Source organism: Haemaphysalis longicornis, unplaced genomic scaffold (genome assembly GCF_048455015.1).
Source record: "Haemaphysalis longicornis isolate Haplotype H1 unplaced genomic scaffold, Haemaphysalis longicornis Haplotype H1 scaffold_9, whole genome shotgun sequence".
NCBI lineage: Eukaryota > Metazoa > Arthropoda > Arachnida > Ixodida > Ixodidae > Haemaphysalis > Haemaphysalis longicornis.
The window spans coordinates 120910767-120925466 of record NW_027526460.1 but is presented as its reverse complement, the minus strand read 5'-3'; the positions used below and the strand labels follow the sequence as shown (position 1 = coordinate 120925466).

At 44.9% G+C, this 14700-nt stretch overlaps 1 protein-coding gene across 1 annotated transcript in view; it reads right to left on the bottom strand.

Moving 5' to 3' along the window:
- Nucleotides 1–5294: 5294 nt before the first annotated feature.
- LOC144153609 (protein 5NUC-like) overlaps nucleotides 5295–14700 on the bottom strand; it is a 112663-nt gene continuing 103257 nt past the window's right edge. Inside the window, exons 7-9 of the mRNA XM_077685258.1 lie at nucleotides 13450–13605; nucleotides 7948–8142; nucleotides 5295–5848 (exon numbers count right to left, since the gene is read on the bottom strand). Coding sequence (XP_077541384.1) covers nucleotides 5655–5848; nucleotides 7948–8142; nucleotides 13450–13605 — 545 coding nt within the window. The 3' untranslated portion in view covers nucleotides 5295–5654. The remainder of the gene's footprint in view (nucleotides 5849–7947; nucleotides 8143–13449; nucleotides 13606–14700) is intronic.

The window sequence follows — 14700 nt, the reverse complement described above, 5'->3', positions numbered from 1 at the left end:
GTTTCAGATTGCTGTAAGGGACGACAAGTGCATCAGTAAGCCGTCAGTGGCCTTAACATTGAAAGACAAAGTACTTGAAAGGGTGAACTAGTAAGTGTAGTAACGACACGATGTGAATGCGTCTATCTTATAATTGTGTAATTCCTTAGTTTGTTTCTTGATTCTGTTTGGTGTGTGACAAGCGTATTTATCAGCAACCCGCAATAAATATGCTCAATTGTTTGTTCAGCGCTTGTCTGTACATCCTTGACACTTACGCCTCGCGTTTTTGCGCTGTTTCGTATGTCGCGATAATTTGATTAGCTTCGGAGTTAATGATTTCCAACTATGATATAAACCACCCACGTGTCCCTTTGCAAGAAGAAACGACAGAAACCAGGATATTTACCTCTGGTCTCGTCCGGTTATCTAGAAATTAGCAAGAAGCATCTGTATTGAAACCGCGTCGAATATTGCTGTAGTTTCGATAACGACGTCCCCTGAAGCGCACCGAAGCAGGCGCGTAGCCAGGATTTTTGTTCGGGGGGGGCTAAGATTGTTCTCGTCCCCCCCCCCCCCCCGAACAAAAAAAGTGCGGTAGTTTGCAAGCGCCCTTAAAGGCTATGAAGATAAAATACATGTTTGGTTCATTCAAAAGTCTGCCTTGTCCCGATATCAATGATACCAGTTTTATCGCAATCTTCAAAGGAATAATCAAAATATTAAATTAAACGTTTGAAGCAATGGCGAATCCCCGCCCACTTTCTGGCGGCAATTTCACTATGACAGTTCAGGATCTTGTTGGTACGATTGGCGCCCAACGACTTAAGTCACCGCCAAGGAACATGATTGCGCGATTGTAGACGGGCCTCCATTGATCTTATCATTTCAATTCTAACGTGCAGCTAACACACTCATAACTACGCGTTAGTGCTAGCCTATATAGTATATACCACTCCTGCCGATATCACTTCACTGCAGCGCTAAATTTTAAAAATTTTGACATTTGTTGCATTGCTTCGGTTTAAAAAACGCCTGTGATTGGAATGGAGCTGTGCGAGTTACCAAAGGCTAGTTGCTATTCAATTGAACAAGGTTGTATTTTGTCTTTAAAAGGCTCTTTAAGGTTCTCTCATGATATTGGTGTTGATTATGATTGTATTTGTGCCAGCTGAAGTTGTAAACTGGGCGGAAATCCGCAGACCACGTGGTACAAATCTCTGCCCGTGATACGGGACGTACATTGCACGCACAGGAACCTTGTGCAGGCATTGCATTAAACGGCCATAGTTTCATGCAATTACTTGCTTTATCTCAACGTGTGGAGTATGATAGGTGTGACAACCGCAATAAAATGACGTAGGCCGTAAGAATTAGATTTTTTTTATTTAGTTGTCCTTGTCCAAAATGCAAAATAAAACGCCTGCACAGTAGCGGCCAGTGTCAGGCCAATGGAGCTCATTCTGTGCAGTATACATCGATTCTATGCACTTGCGTTATCTGTAGCGCAGACCTTATCTTTAAAAATGAGAGGCTATGAATTATACATGCAAGAAGCGTTATATCTCTAGCAATAATTTTAACAAATATCAACCCTAAACACACAGACATCATGCGCAATAACAGCGCTGTTAAGCACGAAAATTACATGAACATGGCAAGATTAGTCCACACCAAAGCGTAATAATTCAGCCATTGGTATTTGTTAAGTCATGCCAGTTTAAATTTGCGCTTCTGTTTTGAGTCTCAACACAGTCCATTTCGTAGCTTCTATCAGGTCTCCGGGCGGACATGAGAAGCTTGTGCTTTGTAACATAATGGATCTGGTTTACATTTCGGCACAGCCTAAATGTAGAGTGTGCTGTAATGAGCTTGGTGTTCTCAAATAGTTGCATTATTACCTGTCAAGTTTTCAATGCTTCGTGCATAAATGCCCTATAGTCTGCCTGAAGGCGTGTACTATCCAGTAACGTTTCTGGAGCAGCCACCCCATTTAGCTACCACTCCTAGATGAGGTAGAGCAAGTCACTGCAAAGTTCACCATTCGATGCTGTATCGAACTTTATATTTAGCAAGAAAAAATAGTAACGCAAAGACGACGATGCCTGACCGTACTCTTGCGGTTAGGCATGTTCTGTGCAATCTGAGCAAAATATTGCTGTTTTGAATTTTGTCGTGAGATCTGAGGAAAGAGCTATAATGCGGTCCTACCATTTTGGTTTCAAACTTTAATGAAAGGACATACTTTTTTAGCTGACGCGTGCACTGCCATTTTTCAGCCGAGTACACACTGCCGGTTTTAAAGCTAAACGATAAAAAAATATCAGTGCATAAGCATGGGTTGCTCTGGAATGTATAGGGCGCACATGAGTTTTGTAGTTTTTGTTAGAGACGCGGTAAATGGAAATTATGTTGGGAATCTCCTTGGCCCACCAGAAAACGGAGGATTGGGCAGCTGTGCAGAGCCAGCATGACCTTCGGGCGTGGTGCGATGCGCGAAACAAGTCAGCATTTTGTTTTCCGGAGTGCACCAAGAAACCATGCGCATTGGCATGGCCCCGTATACAGAAAGACCAAAGACTACCATGCTTCAGCATGAAGCGGACAGTAATGACATAGTTAAACTATTTCCTTGGTTGACAGCGAGCGTGATGGTGAAACTGAAACATGGTTTGAGGCTATACGACAGGATAGATTGGCTAAACGTTGCAAAGTTGTTCACCGTGATAATTCCTCGGTCATTTCGGTTACTTAGGAAATGCTGACGATTGCTCAAAATGTCCTTCATGCAACATTTTAGAATGTATAAGTAGCAGTTGTGGATTCAGGAAGAAAGACAACAGCGCGCACCCGTATGTGTGTGTGCGGGGCGGGGGGGGGGGGGGGGGGGGGGGAGGTGAGCGGAGGAGGAGGGCGGAGGTGTGCTGGTGCTCTTGAGGGGGCCTGCTGTCTGTAGCCCGTTTATTTAATTAGGAAATTATGTTGTCTTGCACGACCGATTGAGCCTTGAAAGAACAATACTCCTGCGTCCACAGAACTTCAAAGAAGGCCAGGAAGAGTTAAAGGAAAATTCTACCAGAAAGGCACGTTCGTTTCTTCGCCACCAGTACGAAGGTCCTTCACTTGCGCTGTGCACGTACGCTGCTATGGGTTTAAAATAGGTGTAGCAGTCGATGCACGCGTAGATAATAAACGCGGTAACAAAAGTCCCGATAACGCGCACACAATGCAACAGCGGCTACATCACATGGAGTTTCGTTCCAGTAAAAGCAAACTATTAAAACTGCAGCCAGAACAAATATATTTTTCACTCTTCATGTACTGATACTCACGCTGTCCCGATACACTCTGAGTAACGCTCTCCAACTTCGTGCATAATAAAATATTTAGGCGTTACAGGAGTTGAATTTACGTTTTCCCTCATTAAAAATCACCTATCCGCTCCACCGTGGGCGCTTTTAACAATCAATTCAAACGCAAATACTGCATTCGGAATAAAATGAAATACACAATTTTAGCTCGCAGACGCAAGGTACTGGGGCATCGTATAAATATAAAGATATTATTATTTAAATATCACAGAATGCATACCTGATCTCCACTGCACAACTTAACGTACAATGCAACCTCCATCGTCAAAAGACATCAGTGATCACGGAAGGATTAATCACTGGAAGGAAATGACTTACAATTCGAGGCCTCTTTTGGGTGTTGGCACTTGGAACATGAGCTTCTCAAAACCAGGGGCGCTTCTATCCTCGCGACATATTGCCGTTGTGTTTCAGGCCCTTAATATACACTGGTCTGGGCAGCCGCCGTCCAGAGAAAAAGCGGCCGTGGACGCAATGGAGGGGCTTTAGTTGTGATCGAGGTAGAATATGGCCACCTGATCATTGTTACTCTCGCGACGTCGTCTGCCTGTGGCAGGGCTAGTGACCGCGGTGCCTTCACATTTAGGATAAAGTCTGGGACTGGCTCGGGGAGCTGCAGCGCGCCTTTTTTGTCGAACCGCTGTTCTCCAGTTTCCTAGGTTAGGGGAGAATACCGCCGAACAAAGCTGCCTAATCGCAGGGGGGAAATTGATTGTCGCAACATCGCCGTCGGAAGGGGACACTCAGTGCGCGCAGTCTGAGCCCACTCCTACAAAACCCTCCCGGGATCGACAGAAACGTGAAAAAGGAAGAATGAAGGGCTGACGCGAGGAAGAGGGGCGTACCTTGCTGTGTGTCTCATTCGCAAAGGCCCTTTGCCCGCGCACGACATTCATCCAGCTAAACTGCATGTTTCATCCATTACGTAGCCCCATCGCATTCTTCAGTTACCTTGCACGAGTCTTGAATGTGCACGTGCCCACGGCCGCTTGATCTCCCCTTTTCTAGGAGATGGAGCGGCCGTGGTCAGCCACCGCCGCGTGCACGTTGTTCTGCTTAACATACAAAGATCGTCTGTTCCCTTACGGGCCTGCATCGTACCAGTCTTAAACCATCAATGACCGGCGGTCCCTCTTTTTTTTTCCCGCGAGTTAGTGCGGACCACTCCTTGCTTCCCCGGCCGAGTCAATCTCCTCTGCTGAGAAGTACCCAGCCGGCCTATTATTCTCTGTGTTGCCACATGTCTCGCACAAAGGGACACAACGCATGCCTGTGTCGTCCCGTGCGCTGAGCTTACCTGAAGGCGCCGTGGCTTTCAGGGCTGCCCCCCTCCGCAATCATCCCTCTGCGGTTCGCACCCTTCAGGGGCTTCATTTTGTCACAGCCGGACTCGACTCCCTTTCCGCAGCGCGGAAAAAGAGTCGAGTCCGGCCGTGGTTTTGTGTAAACACCCTTGCGTAGGGAAGACATTGAGTCGTGAATGCTTCTACTAGTGGCACTTTCAAAGGATATGCAGCTTTGTTCGCAGGCGACGTACCAGGCATACAGGCAGACCGGCGACGGCCGGAAAAATTTCGGGGGGGGGGGCTGAAGCCCGGTCAGCCCCCCCCCCCCCCCCCCCCCCCTGGCTACGCCACTGCACCGAAGTATGAAGGCAATCCGGTCTAACCACGAGGAAAGCTTTACACTTATCCAGATATTTGATGTAGAGTGTTTCAGACAATTTAATTTTTCTATTTCGCCCAAAAGTCAAGTGCTAAACTATGTTCTTGAAAGTCGGTGCTGCCGCAGCTGTCACTGACATTCGCGCCAGTTCAACAGAATGGCGGTGTCTTTCACTGTAATACATGCCCTGCCCGCAGTTCTGTGCTCACCCAAATATCCGCATCCATCCAAGGAAGCAATTCCAAAATAAATACGGGAGTTCAATGACAAAAGCGTAACGGCGGCTGCAAAATAGGGCAAAACATTTATTGGTCGTTCATTGGCACGTCACGTACATTTGAGGAAAATACTTTATTCGCTGCAAAGATGGCTTTGTTCGTGGTTTTAAAGATACGAAAAACAGAATAATCTCAAACAAAATACGTCGGTACATAAAAAATGTCTGGGACTCTTGAATTTGAAGGCCTGTTTCCATCTAGGAAGGGCGGAGACGGACTGGACAGTAGATGCGTCAACTTATTGCTAGAGCACTGAATTCACTAAACTTTGGGTTCGGTAAAAATTGCAACGGTTCTTGCGGGCAGACTTTTTTTGTCCTCTCTGGATGACTTTTCCTTGCATACAGTATCATTTGTTTGGCTACGTTATTAGTAGCAGCGACAAAGCAGCTATCACTACGGATGAAATGGCAGTGGTAGTTGATCCATGACCAGTGCTGGCAGGTTGAATCTGGGCTTGCGGCGACTGGACAAACACAATGCGCTCTTCTAGCGTCGGGGCTACGGGGCTCAGCTTCCGAAAGTATTTGACGAACACGTCGATGTCCTTATCACCTGAAAAAGCGAACGAAAAATAAAGCATACACCAGCAAAATCGCAATAACTAAAACACGAGAGAACCTAAAGCCCTGATGCTGAGTCAGCGGGAAATGAAACCGAATGTGGTGGTTGAAGAAATTTTAAAGAGCTGCGCGGCTTCTCAGGTCTCAGTCGTAAATAGGCTAAAGGTAGCAAGTAGGCACAGCAGCCTATAAGCTGCCACATTAAAGTTTCAGGCTTTGGTCATGGATGTGCTTGCACGACTGTGAAATTTAAGTAATCATAGAAGAGTTCGGTGTTGGGCCTGCTGGTGCCTACTTTTAAGGACGGTGAAACCCAGCCCTGAAGACGCGTACTCGAGGAGAGAGTAGGACTACACACATGCTGGGACTAGCAACAGTTTAATGAATAACATTTCGAAGGAAAAGAAAGGTCAGGGCATGTTTTTACGGCTTTAATTTAGTTTTTACGGCGGGTGCCCTGACCTTGCTTTTTCTTCGAAATTTTATTCATTAAACTGTTGCTAGTCCCAGCGTGTCTGTTGTCCTTCTCTCTCCTCGAGTACGCGTCTTCAAGGCTGGGTTTCACCGTTCTTCTCAGTAATCAGTTACCCCAACCACCGTTCTGTTACCTACAGTTATTGCATCATTAGTTTGCCCTTTTTTTGGTTTGGGTATATGTGATTTAGAGTTTTAGCCATTTAGTGCTGTATTAGCAACAGATAATACTTCCCGCTATCTTTGTGCTGTCTACGTGACTGCTCGATCGTCCAGAGCTTATAAAAATGTTTCTACCCCGGGATGTTAGTTTCGACACGCTTAGCCTGCGAGCTAAGGAAACGACATATAATGATGTAGTGTTTAGATGTCGTTGAATTACATGTAAACCACTTGTAACGATAAGAATGTTTCTAATAGCAAATTTACATAACAGTTACGGTTTCTTACCCCATGTATACCCCAGCATATATTCCCCAGCATAGCAGGATAGTCTTCATGTATAAGCACAAGTAAAAATTTTAGGTATCTTGTATGCACGATGCCAAAAAAGTCAAAAAGGAATAGCAAATGAGCCGCCAACAGGTGTTAAACTTGGCCTAGGATAAAAAAAAAGTCGCCCGCAACGTTACACCAACATATACTGCCCAATGATGTTTTGATATCATTTCCAAGATGTCAAAAATTAATAACGACAAATTCGACTGATCGCAAATAACTCACTACAAAACGAGATTTGATATACGTGCCCAACTTGACAGCAAACGACATGAATAAAAAATGCGCGCCAATCCACCCTGTGAAGGCGGTTGGAAATTGGAGCCTGTAAGCGACACCCACAACGATTACCCATGCGACGTCACTTGAATTCACACGCGTGGCTCTACAAAGAGTGAAACCAGAGACAAGTAAAATGCACTCAACCACACCCTTTATTAATTCAAAGAGATATTCCTTGCTAAGGTTAAATCACTGCGTGATTCCTGAGCGGTGGTTGATTGAGTTGTATTAGTGAAGCACATGCGTGGAAACTCTTATTTAAAGGACGCTCAAATTCGGTGTTCGATGACCTCACTTCTCCTCCATTTCTGCATCCGTCGACGGCGGTGACGAGATCGGCAGAAGAAGCGTAGAAGTGAGATGTCACGCGCTGGTGTGTGCTTCCTTTAATTTTTTTAACTCCTAGCGCATGCCCAAGGCGCGCACATGGCCGTTACACGTGCCGTGGTCGGAGCGCACAGCGGCGCGAGAGGTCGCGTGACTCTATCACGTGGCATTCAGTGAGAACACAAGTAGTAAAACCCGCAGATGTGCTTGATGAGGACACCATCTGTACTCCCTGTCTCGGCGTGGGCTCGTAGGTCAATCGGTAAGACAAGTGCTCTCGCTCCGTTTCTCTGTTCGTTCCAGGTTCGTTTCCTGGCCATGCGAAGTAGTTCTTAATTTGTTTGCGGGAGTTTTCAATTGACACCAATGGTCGTGACAGAACCCTTGGGTGGTAGAGGTAAAAAGCCCCGCTTTAAAAAGATCATGCTTTCTGGCTGTATCTTAATTTGTGACCTAGTGGTACGCAGCACATGGCTGAAAACAAGTGAAAGCGCACGTCACATCACTTACTGTATTCTTCTATGTGTGCACCGCTGAAGTTGTAGCCATCCCCTCCTTTAGCAGCGTACTCGATTGTGGCAATGGAGTAGTGCTTGTTAGCGTCCACCGTCTCGAGAGCAGGAACAATGCAGTGCGTGCAGAGGACCTTTAGTGAGACGACACGCTCCATCCTGGGTCGTGTGACGTCGAACTGGACGCGGAAGCCTGGAATAAAGAAAGTTTCGGAACGATCTCACGCAGATTCATTCTCAGTGCGCAAGCAGGCCCAGTTTGGTTTATTTACGTCTGGGGTTTTCAACCATCACCGTACCAGAGACCACCTTTTAGCATCCACAAGGGATGGAGGGCTCTTCAATGACCTATGTTTATTTATTTATTTATTAAATGCAGAGCACCTTGGGCTCCTGCCCTGTCGTCGTATCCCGTTAGCTGTCCCGTTGTCTAGCCGTCGCCGCAATTAGGTGGCGTAACGACGTAATGGGCCCAAACAGGGGTTTCAAAAAAATTAAAGCCGCTCCAGTTAACCTCAAAGCTGTTGCAAGTGCCGAGCAGTGATCCGCCATAATGTCAGTGTGTCAAACCGAAAGTAATACTGTTCGGTTACTTTTCGGGTTAGGGTCAATTCATTTCGTTCCCCTTAAGTTCCGGTTCGACTAAATCATATACCGAACTGGTTTGCGAACCCGTCCGGAAGCTTTGAACCGTTTCGCGAACCGGTTCAACGAGTTGAATTATTAGCAAAAAGAAAGGAAAAGCGGAGTAGTTTCAAAGGACAGTTAAAACAAAATGCGAACTAAAATTCGAAATTCGGCTTTTAAGCATTATTTTCATCATTTTGCGATGTTTGTGCCACTTTTAGTTTCTGTAGCAAAAATGGTTTAATTTCAAAAAATGCACTGAACTGCTAATAAGTCGGGCTTCTTGCTCTAATTTTAAGCCAACATAAAGAACGTCTTATTGATTTTTTTTAAACGTCAGAAATCGATGCCAAGGTTGTACTTTGTCACATTCCTGAAAAAAATCTCAATATTTGTGTAGTTCTGTAGCTACAAAGCACAAAACATGACCTTGTAGCTGTATTGCGGTGAAATACTGGAACAGTTTGCAACTTCTAATATCAACGTAAGAAGAAATGGCCAGTACAAACGTATCTACTCTACGTGTACTTAGTAACTGACCATTATACCAGACATTATAAGCAGTGATGACAAGCCTTGTAATGTGAACGTTTCAATAGAAGGGAGGTTTAGAGAATTTAGCCAAATCGAAGTTTGGGACTTCGCCACCGGCTATATTCCCCCGCCATGTCACCCCTGTCCCCGCAGTTTACCACGGAGGGACAGAGAGAGATGACTTTATTTGATGCCCGAGATGGGTTCTGAAGGGTAGACGACCTGTATGGTCTCCCTCATAGCTTTTTTTTACCAATAGGGGGTCTTACGCATAGCAAAAGCAAGGAGGGTCTTACGCAGTTTACCACGGAGGGACAGAGAGAGATGACTTTATTTGATGCCCGAGATGGGTTCTGAAGGGTAGACGACCTGTATGGTCTCCCTCATAGCTTTTTTTTACCAATAGGGGGTCTTACGCATAGCAAAAGCAAGGAGGGTCTTATGCATATCAAAGGGGTCTTATGCATTTGGGCAGCGCTTCCATTCATTTAGTTAGGAACGCTTGTTGGGTTGGTTCGTACTATAGTAAGTGAAAAAAGTGACCGCCAAAAACAATGCGTTGCAAACTGCACACTCCTCTTGGGTGAGATAAAAGCAAACACACAAAGAACAAAACTCCCGCTCACGCTGCTACAGGCAGGGGGCGCGCGAGCACTGCAAAGGCGGCAATTTTGAATTGCATTGGACAAACCTCCGTTCAATTCATCACGGGAGGAGTTCGTCACGGTCTTCGCCATCCTCGAGGGAGGCGAATAGCGTGATGGGTGGTAGCAGCGAGTAGATAACGGCGCCAAGGCCATTATGGCGAATCACAGCTCTGCACTTCATACAGCTTTTACGTTGAATGGAACGGTGTTAATTTTTTTATCGACTGATACTGATATTTATACCGACATAGATTTATCGACATTGGTCCGTGACGTACTATCCCACAATTTCCACATGCAGCTAGAGCTGCCACACGTGTTCAATGGCCGCCTTTTGATGCTTACCTATGCTAATGCAAGTATTATTATAAAACGACTTCTTCTTGTGGCTAAAAATCGCCCCAATGTTTATATTGCTACCCGTAGGTTTTGCTTAGCGCCGACTACGAAAGCAAAGGACGTCTTTGGGCACTTGAACGAAAAATAGGGTCATTCAAGATTCCTCCCTGCCTTGCTGTCGACTGTAAATGCTCTAAATACTGTTAATACTATAAATACGGAGCTGGCGTTCGTGTTTCTAGTGTTTTCGCGTAGCTGCTATGCTTTGCAAAAAGCCGACGTTAAAAGCTGTGGTAGGCGGAGAAAAATAAACGTACTCGCCATGTAACGAAGCAAGACAAAATTTGTAATGTCAGTGAAGTTACGTAAAAGGGAGAAATGGGTGGGGGGAGAGTTATGAAAAAGGCTTCGTAGACCACTGAAATGCTATTGCGGGCGTTCATTTGAGAAGCACTAATTTACGTCATTATAGGAAATTAAATAGACCATGCTCGTTCCCGTTAATGCGTATGCATTAGACATAGTAAAGTACTGCTTACTTAAAGCATTGTCAAACACACGTCACAGGACATGGGCCTATCGTCAGTATCCAATAATGCGTGCTTACTTCATGGTACGTGCGCATATTTGTTGTGGAACCACCCTTCTATGTTTCCTCACGAATAAACAGGGAATTTAAATATACTTTTTGGCCCTCAGCTCCTTCTCATACATTGCAAATATATGCTTAGGAAGCACTCCACAAGGCTTGCGCCCTTCTCGAGTGCTTCCTAGCGCTCTTGTCATGTTGACAAGCATGTGGTATACATTGCCCACAGGAGAAAACTGTGCATGAAGAGCAGCAATGGGAATCCTACAGGCCCTAACGTAGATTGCTGGGCCACTTGGTTCATGATTGCCCACAAGGAAAATGAGGGTACGCTGCACATGGGAGTAAAAAAAGAACAATCCTCCTGCCCACAAACAGCTTCGCAGTAAAACTGTTTTATTTGTACAGTCCGATCAACTGAGTTAGCTCGTATTCAAGCGATTGTTTAATTTTTTTTACGAAGAAAAATTCGTCCTCAACTGTCTGCGTAGTGTTTACTTTTACGAAGATGTGGAATACACAGGGCACATTTAAATAGAACTATCTATTGAAATACAGAGAATAAAATGCCGTAGTGCCGAATCAAGAGTTCCGTTTCTTAGGCTGGGAAAATAGGGCGGAACTCACGGTTTCTCAATTAAAATGTAATTCCTGCTCCAAAATAGACAGTCCCTGCATGCCATTTATGCCTGTCTGCTCGAATGGTGCTCACTGAGCCTGAGTAATACAGAGAATGGCCAGTATAGCTGTTTAGAACTGGGAAAGAGAACTAGTTTGCGCAGAACATTTCGCTGCGCCAACGCAAAGCTCTCCAATAGCCCAAGTAAAATTTGTAATTTATTGAGATATTTGTTTCTGTGCCCTTGGGTTTATAAGCACATCATAACTCCTTACCATGACCATAACCACAGTCATAAGCACACCACTTATAAGCACACCATAACTCCTCAATATGAAGTTAATGAGTGCCGCGTTAATGAGTGCCCAGATGAGTGCCGCGTTTAAAGACCAATATTTGTGGACTCCGCCACTGACCCCTGGAGTACTGCTGACTGCGGCGTCACTGGGTGGGCCAGTACTGTGAGTGCGAAGATTGACATGACGGGCACAGAGGTTAAGTGTCCTCTGGGTATCCTTTCTCGCCTTTTTCCGTTGCATCGTCTGTTTATTTTATTTTTGTTGTTGTTGTTGTTTTTGCTCCGATACACTGTCTCATAGCCTTGCAATCGCTCTTGTCGGGCCTTTATCTATTTACCACTGGACAGCCCAACAGAGGGCTTTATGACGTACCAGTCCACGTGAACTTTTTGTTTTCCGTGTGTCCGAGTGCTCACAGTCGCAAGCCGTTGTCATTTCGCCTACGTGGCCATGGCGAGTCCATTTATTTTTTTTATTTCAACCATGATATCCTCTAATCGAGTTTGTTCTATCATCCAGGAAGCGCATTTCCTCTCTCTTCACGTTACTCCTATCATTGTTCTTTCCGTGGCACGTTAAAGACAACCTAATTTTGCTTTCAAATTGTTTATTAAGGCTACATGTTTCGCTGCATATATCATCGCACGCACGACACATTGGTTGTATATGCTTTTCAGTGGTAGAGGTAGCTCCTTTTTCAATATCTGGGGGTGTTTGGAAGGGCACCCCAGCCCATACTTATTCTGCACCGCATTTCTGTCTCGTGGCTGCGTTCACTACAGACAACCTGTCCAAGGTAGTTATAATATTCTACGTGTCCTACCCAATAGTTACACACGCTGAACAGGGCGCTTTCAGCATATTTATGCTGTAGAAAATATGTTGCGCACATTTAAAGAACTTTGGTGAGCTCCAGCCACAACGGGGAAATCTCCATATGTGGGTATGCGCCGCAAGTCGCGTGAGTAAGAGAACGCTCTCGTTCGGTGGCAGCCTCGTGTGGAGCCCGCTGGTCCCTTCGGCTCGTCCCTTGTGTGCTGCGCCTTGGTATCCTGGCCCGGGACATTCTCGACTCTTAATGTTGCTTTTGAAGTTTTTTCCTCCCCTGCTTTCAGCCTTTTATCGAAACAACGACTGCTCCCTTCGACCGAAACATTGACCGAAACATGTTCCCTTACAATGCACCATTATTTTAGATTTATTCATATTTATTTTTATCCCCACGGTCATGCTTTCCAATTTCAGTTTTAGTTCCAACACATAAGTGAATTTGCGTTAGGGTGCATTCGTAACTACTATGCAGGCATGTTCAGTTTTGTGTGTATGCCAACAATGACACAATGCTGCCATTGTAGCACTTGGAGCAGTTTTATTGTAACGCGGCTTTACGACGATAACGCAGACCAATCACATTTACAGATTATATTGGCACTAAAAGTTTACATCAAGGGCAATGATTTTGATCCAACTAATCGGGACCATCACTCACGGAGCTGCTGAATTTTTGGAGCTAAGAACGCATCAATTTGGTCCATATTTTTAAGGATGAGTATCACGTGCCACTGAGGACGCGGCTAGTACTAGTAATATTGCGCAGAATCGAATAAAGGCATCTGTTCTTTAATAAAACGAGCCCTGAAGCTTTGTGTTATTATTAAATCATGCGGTACTCCTTCCCCACATTCCCGAAATGTGAGCAGGCAACGGTGGTACATACATTCTCGCTGAAATGCGAACAGTCGGCAACCTGGCCTACACTGCGAGCGTCGTCTTTCTCGCGTCTGGCTCGGAAACAGAAGACGCCGATGCTTTCGCGCGCTCTTCCTGTATCAACGAGAGTACTCACCCGACACCTGCGGAAAGCTTCCGCTAGGTTCCAGAGGATTGTAGCGTTCCACCCCGTGCTCGAAGAGTCGGTACAGGTGCGCACCCGTCAGGTTCACCAATGTTATTCGGTTCCCGAATGGCAGTGCAATCATCACGTCCTCCATTATGACCCTGTCTGTATGATTCAGAGAAATGCAGGATAGAAAAAAATGTCTTCAGGCCAGGTTTATGTTGGTGAATCCAAACAAAAGTACACTGCGGAGGAGTAGCATGCAAGGCGATTTTCTTGTTTAGTATTTGAGTGGTTGTGCTGGAAATATACATCCAAATTGAAAATATGCATTGCTGGAAACATACATCCAAATTGAAAATATGCATTCAAACATCCGAGTAACACTTGACACAAAAACGTTGATAGCAGTGTCTCGCGCTTTGCTGTATCACTGAAGTGAGATGCCAAATGTGCTACAGTGGTACTGTTTGGTAAAAAATATTTCAGCTGATTTTTCGGACTGACAATTGTTTCTAGCACCCTCTTTTTTCTTGAATGGTAAACTGTTCAACCAATCAAAGCTTACCATCATTAAACCTGTTGAGACCTACGAATTACACATTGAAGTGGCATGGTACACTCTGTGTTTACGCACTATTCCAACTCTGAGTACGGTTAAAATGTGGTTGTGAGATATACGTACCATTGTACTTAATTTTATGTAGTCACAAACGTTCCTATTCTACTAAAAGAGTCTTGTTAATACTTCTCTATCCTTATATATTTATGCTTGAAGTGGCAAGAAAACGTGCCGGCTGTTGGAACCTTCTGTTCCAAGCGAAAATTGTAACTTTTTCTTGACAGTGCATCACTATGATGTCCGCAGCAAGCCAGCGTTTTACACTCGAAAATAAAAGTAAAGAGGAAATAATTCTAGAGTTCTAAATAATGTTTGACGCCGACAACGTTACATATCTAATCAAGACTTCCAGCATTATATTAGCGCCTGCTTGGAAGAATTGGTTCGAAATTGATGTTGACAGGGTATTCCCGTGCGGTACACAGGCAATTGAGTAAATGAGAGAAAGAATTTTCTAGTAAAACTCAAAATGGCGGCCCTCCGCAAAAGTCGGCTTGCTGCTTCAGATGGTAGGTGAAAATAGAGTGAGGATTATATGTGAACAAACATTGTAAAGAAATACAAAAAACACAAGGAAAAAACATTGGGAGAAGGAGACATGCGCAGAGCGAAGGCAGGTGAAAGCATTGCTAAATTTT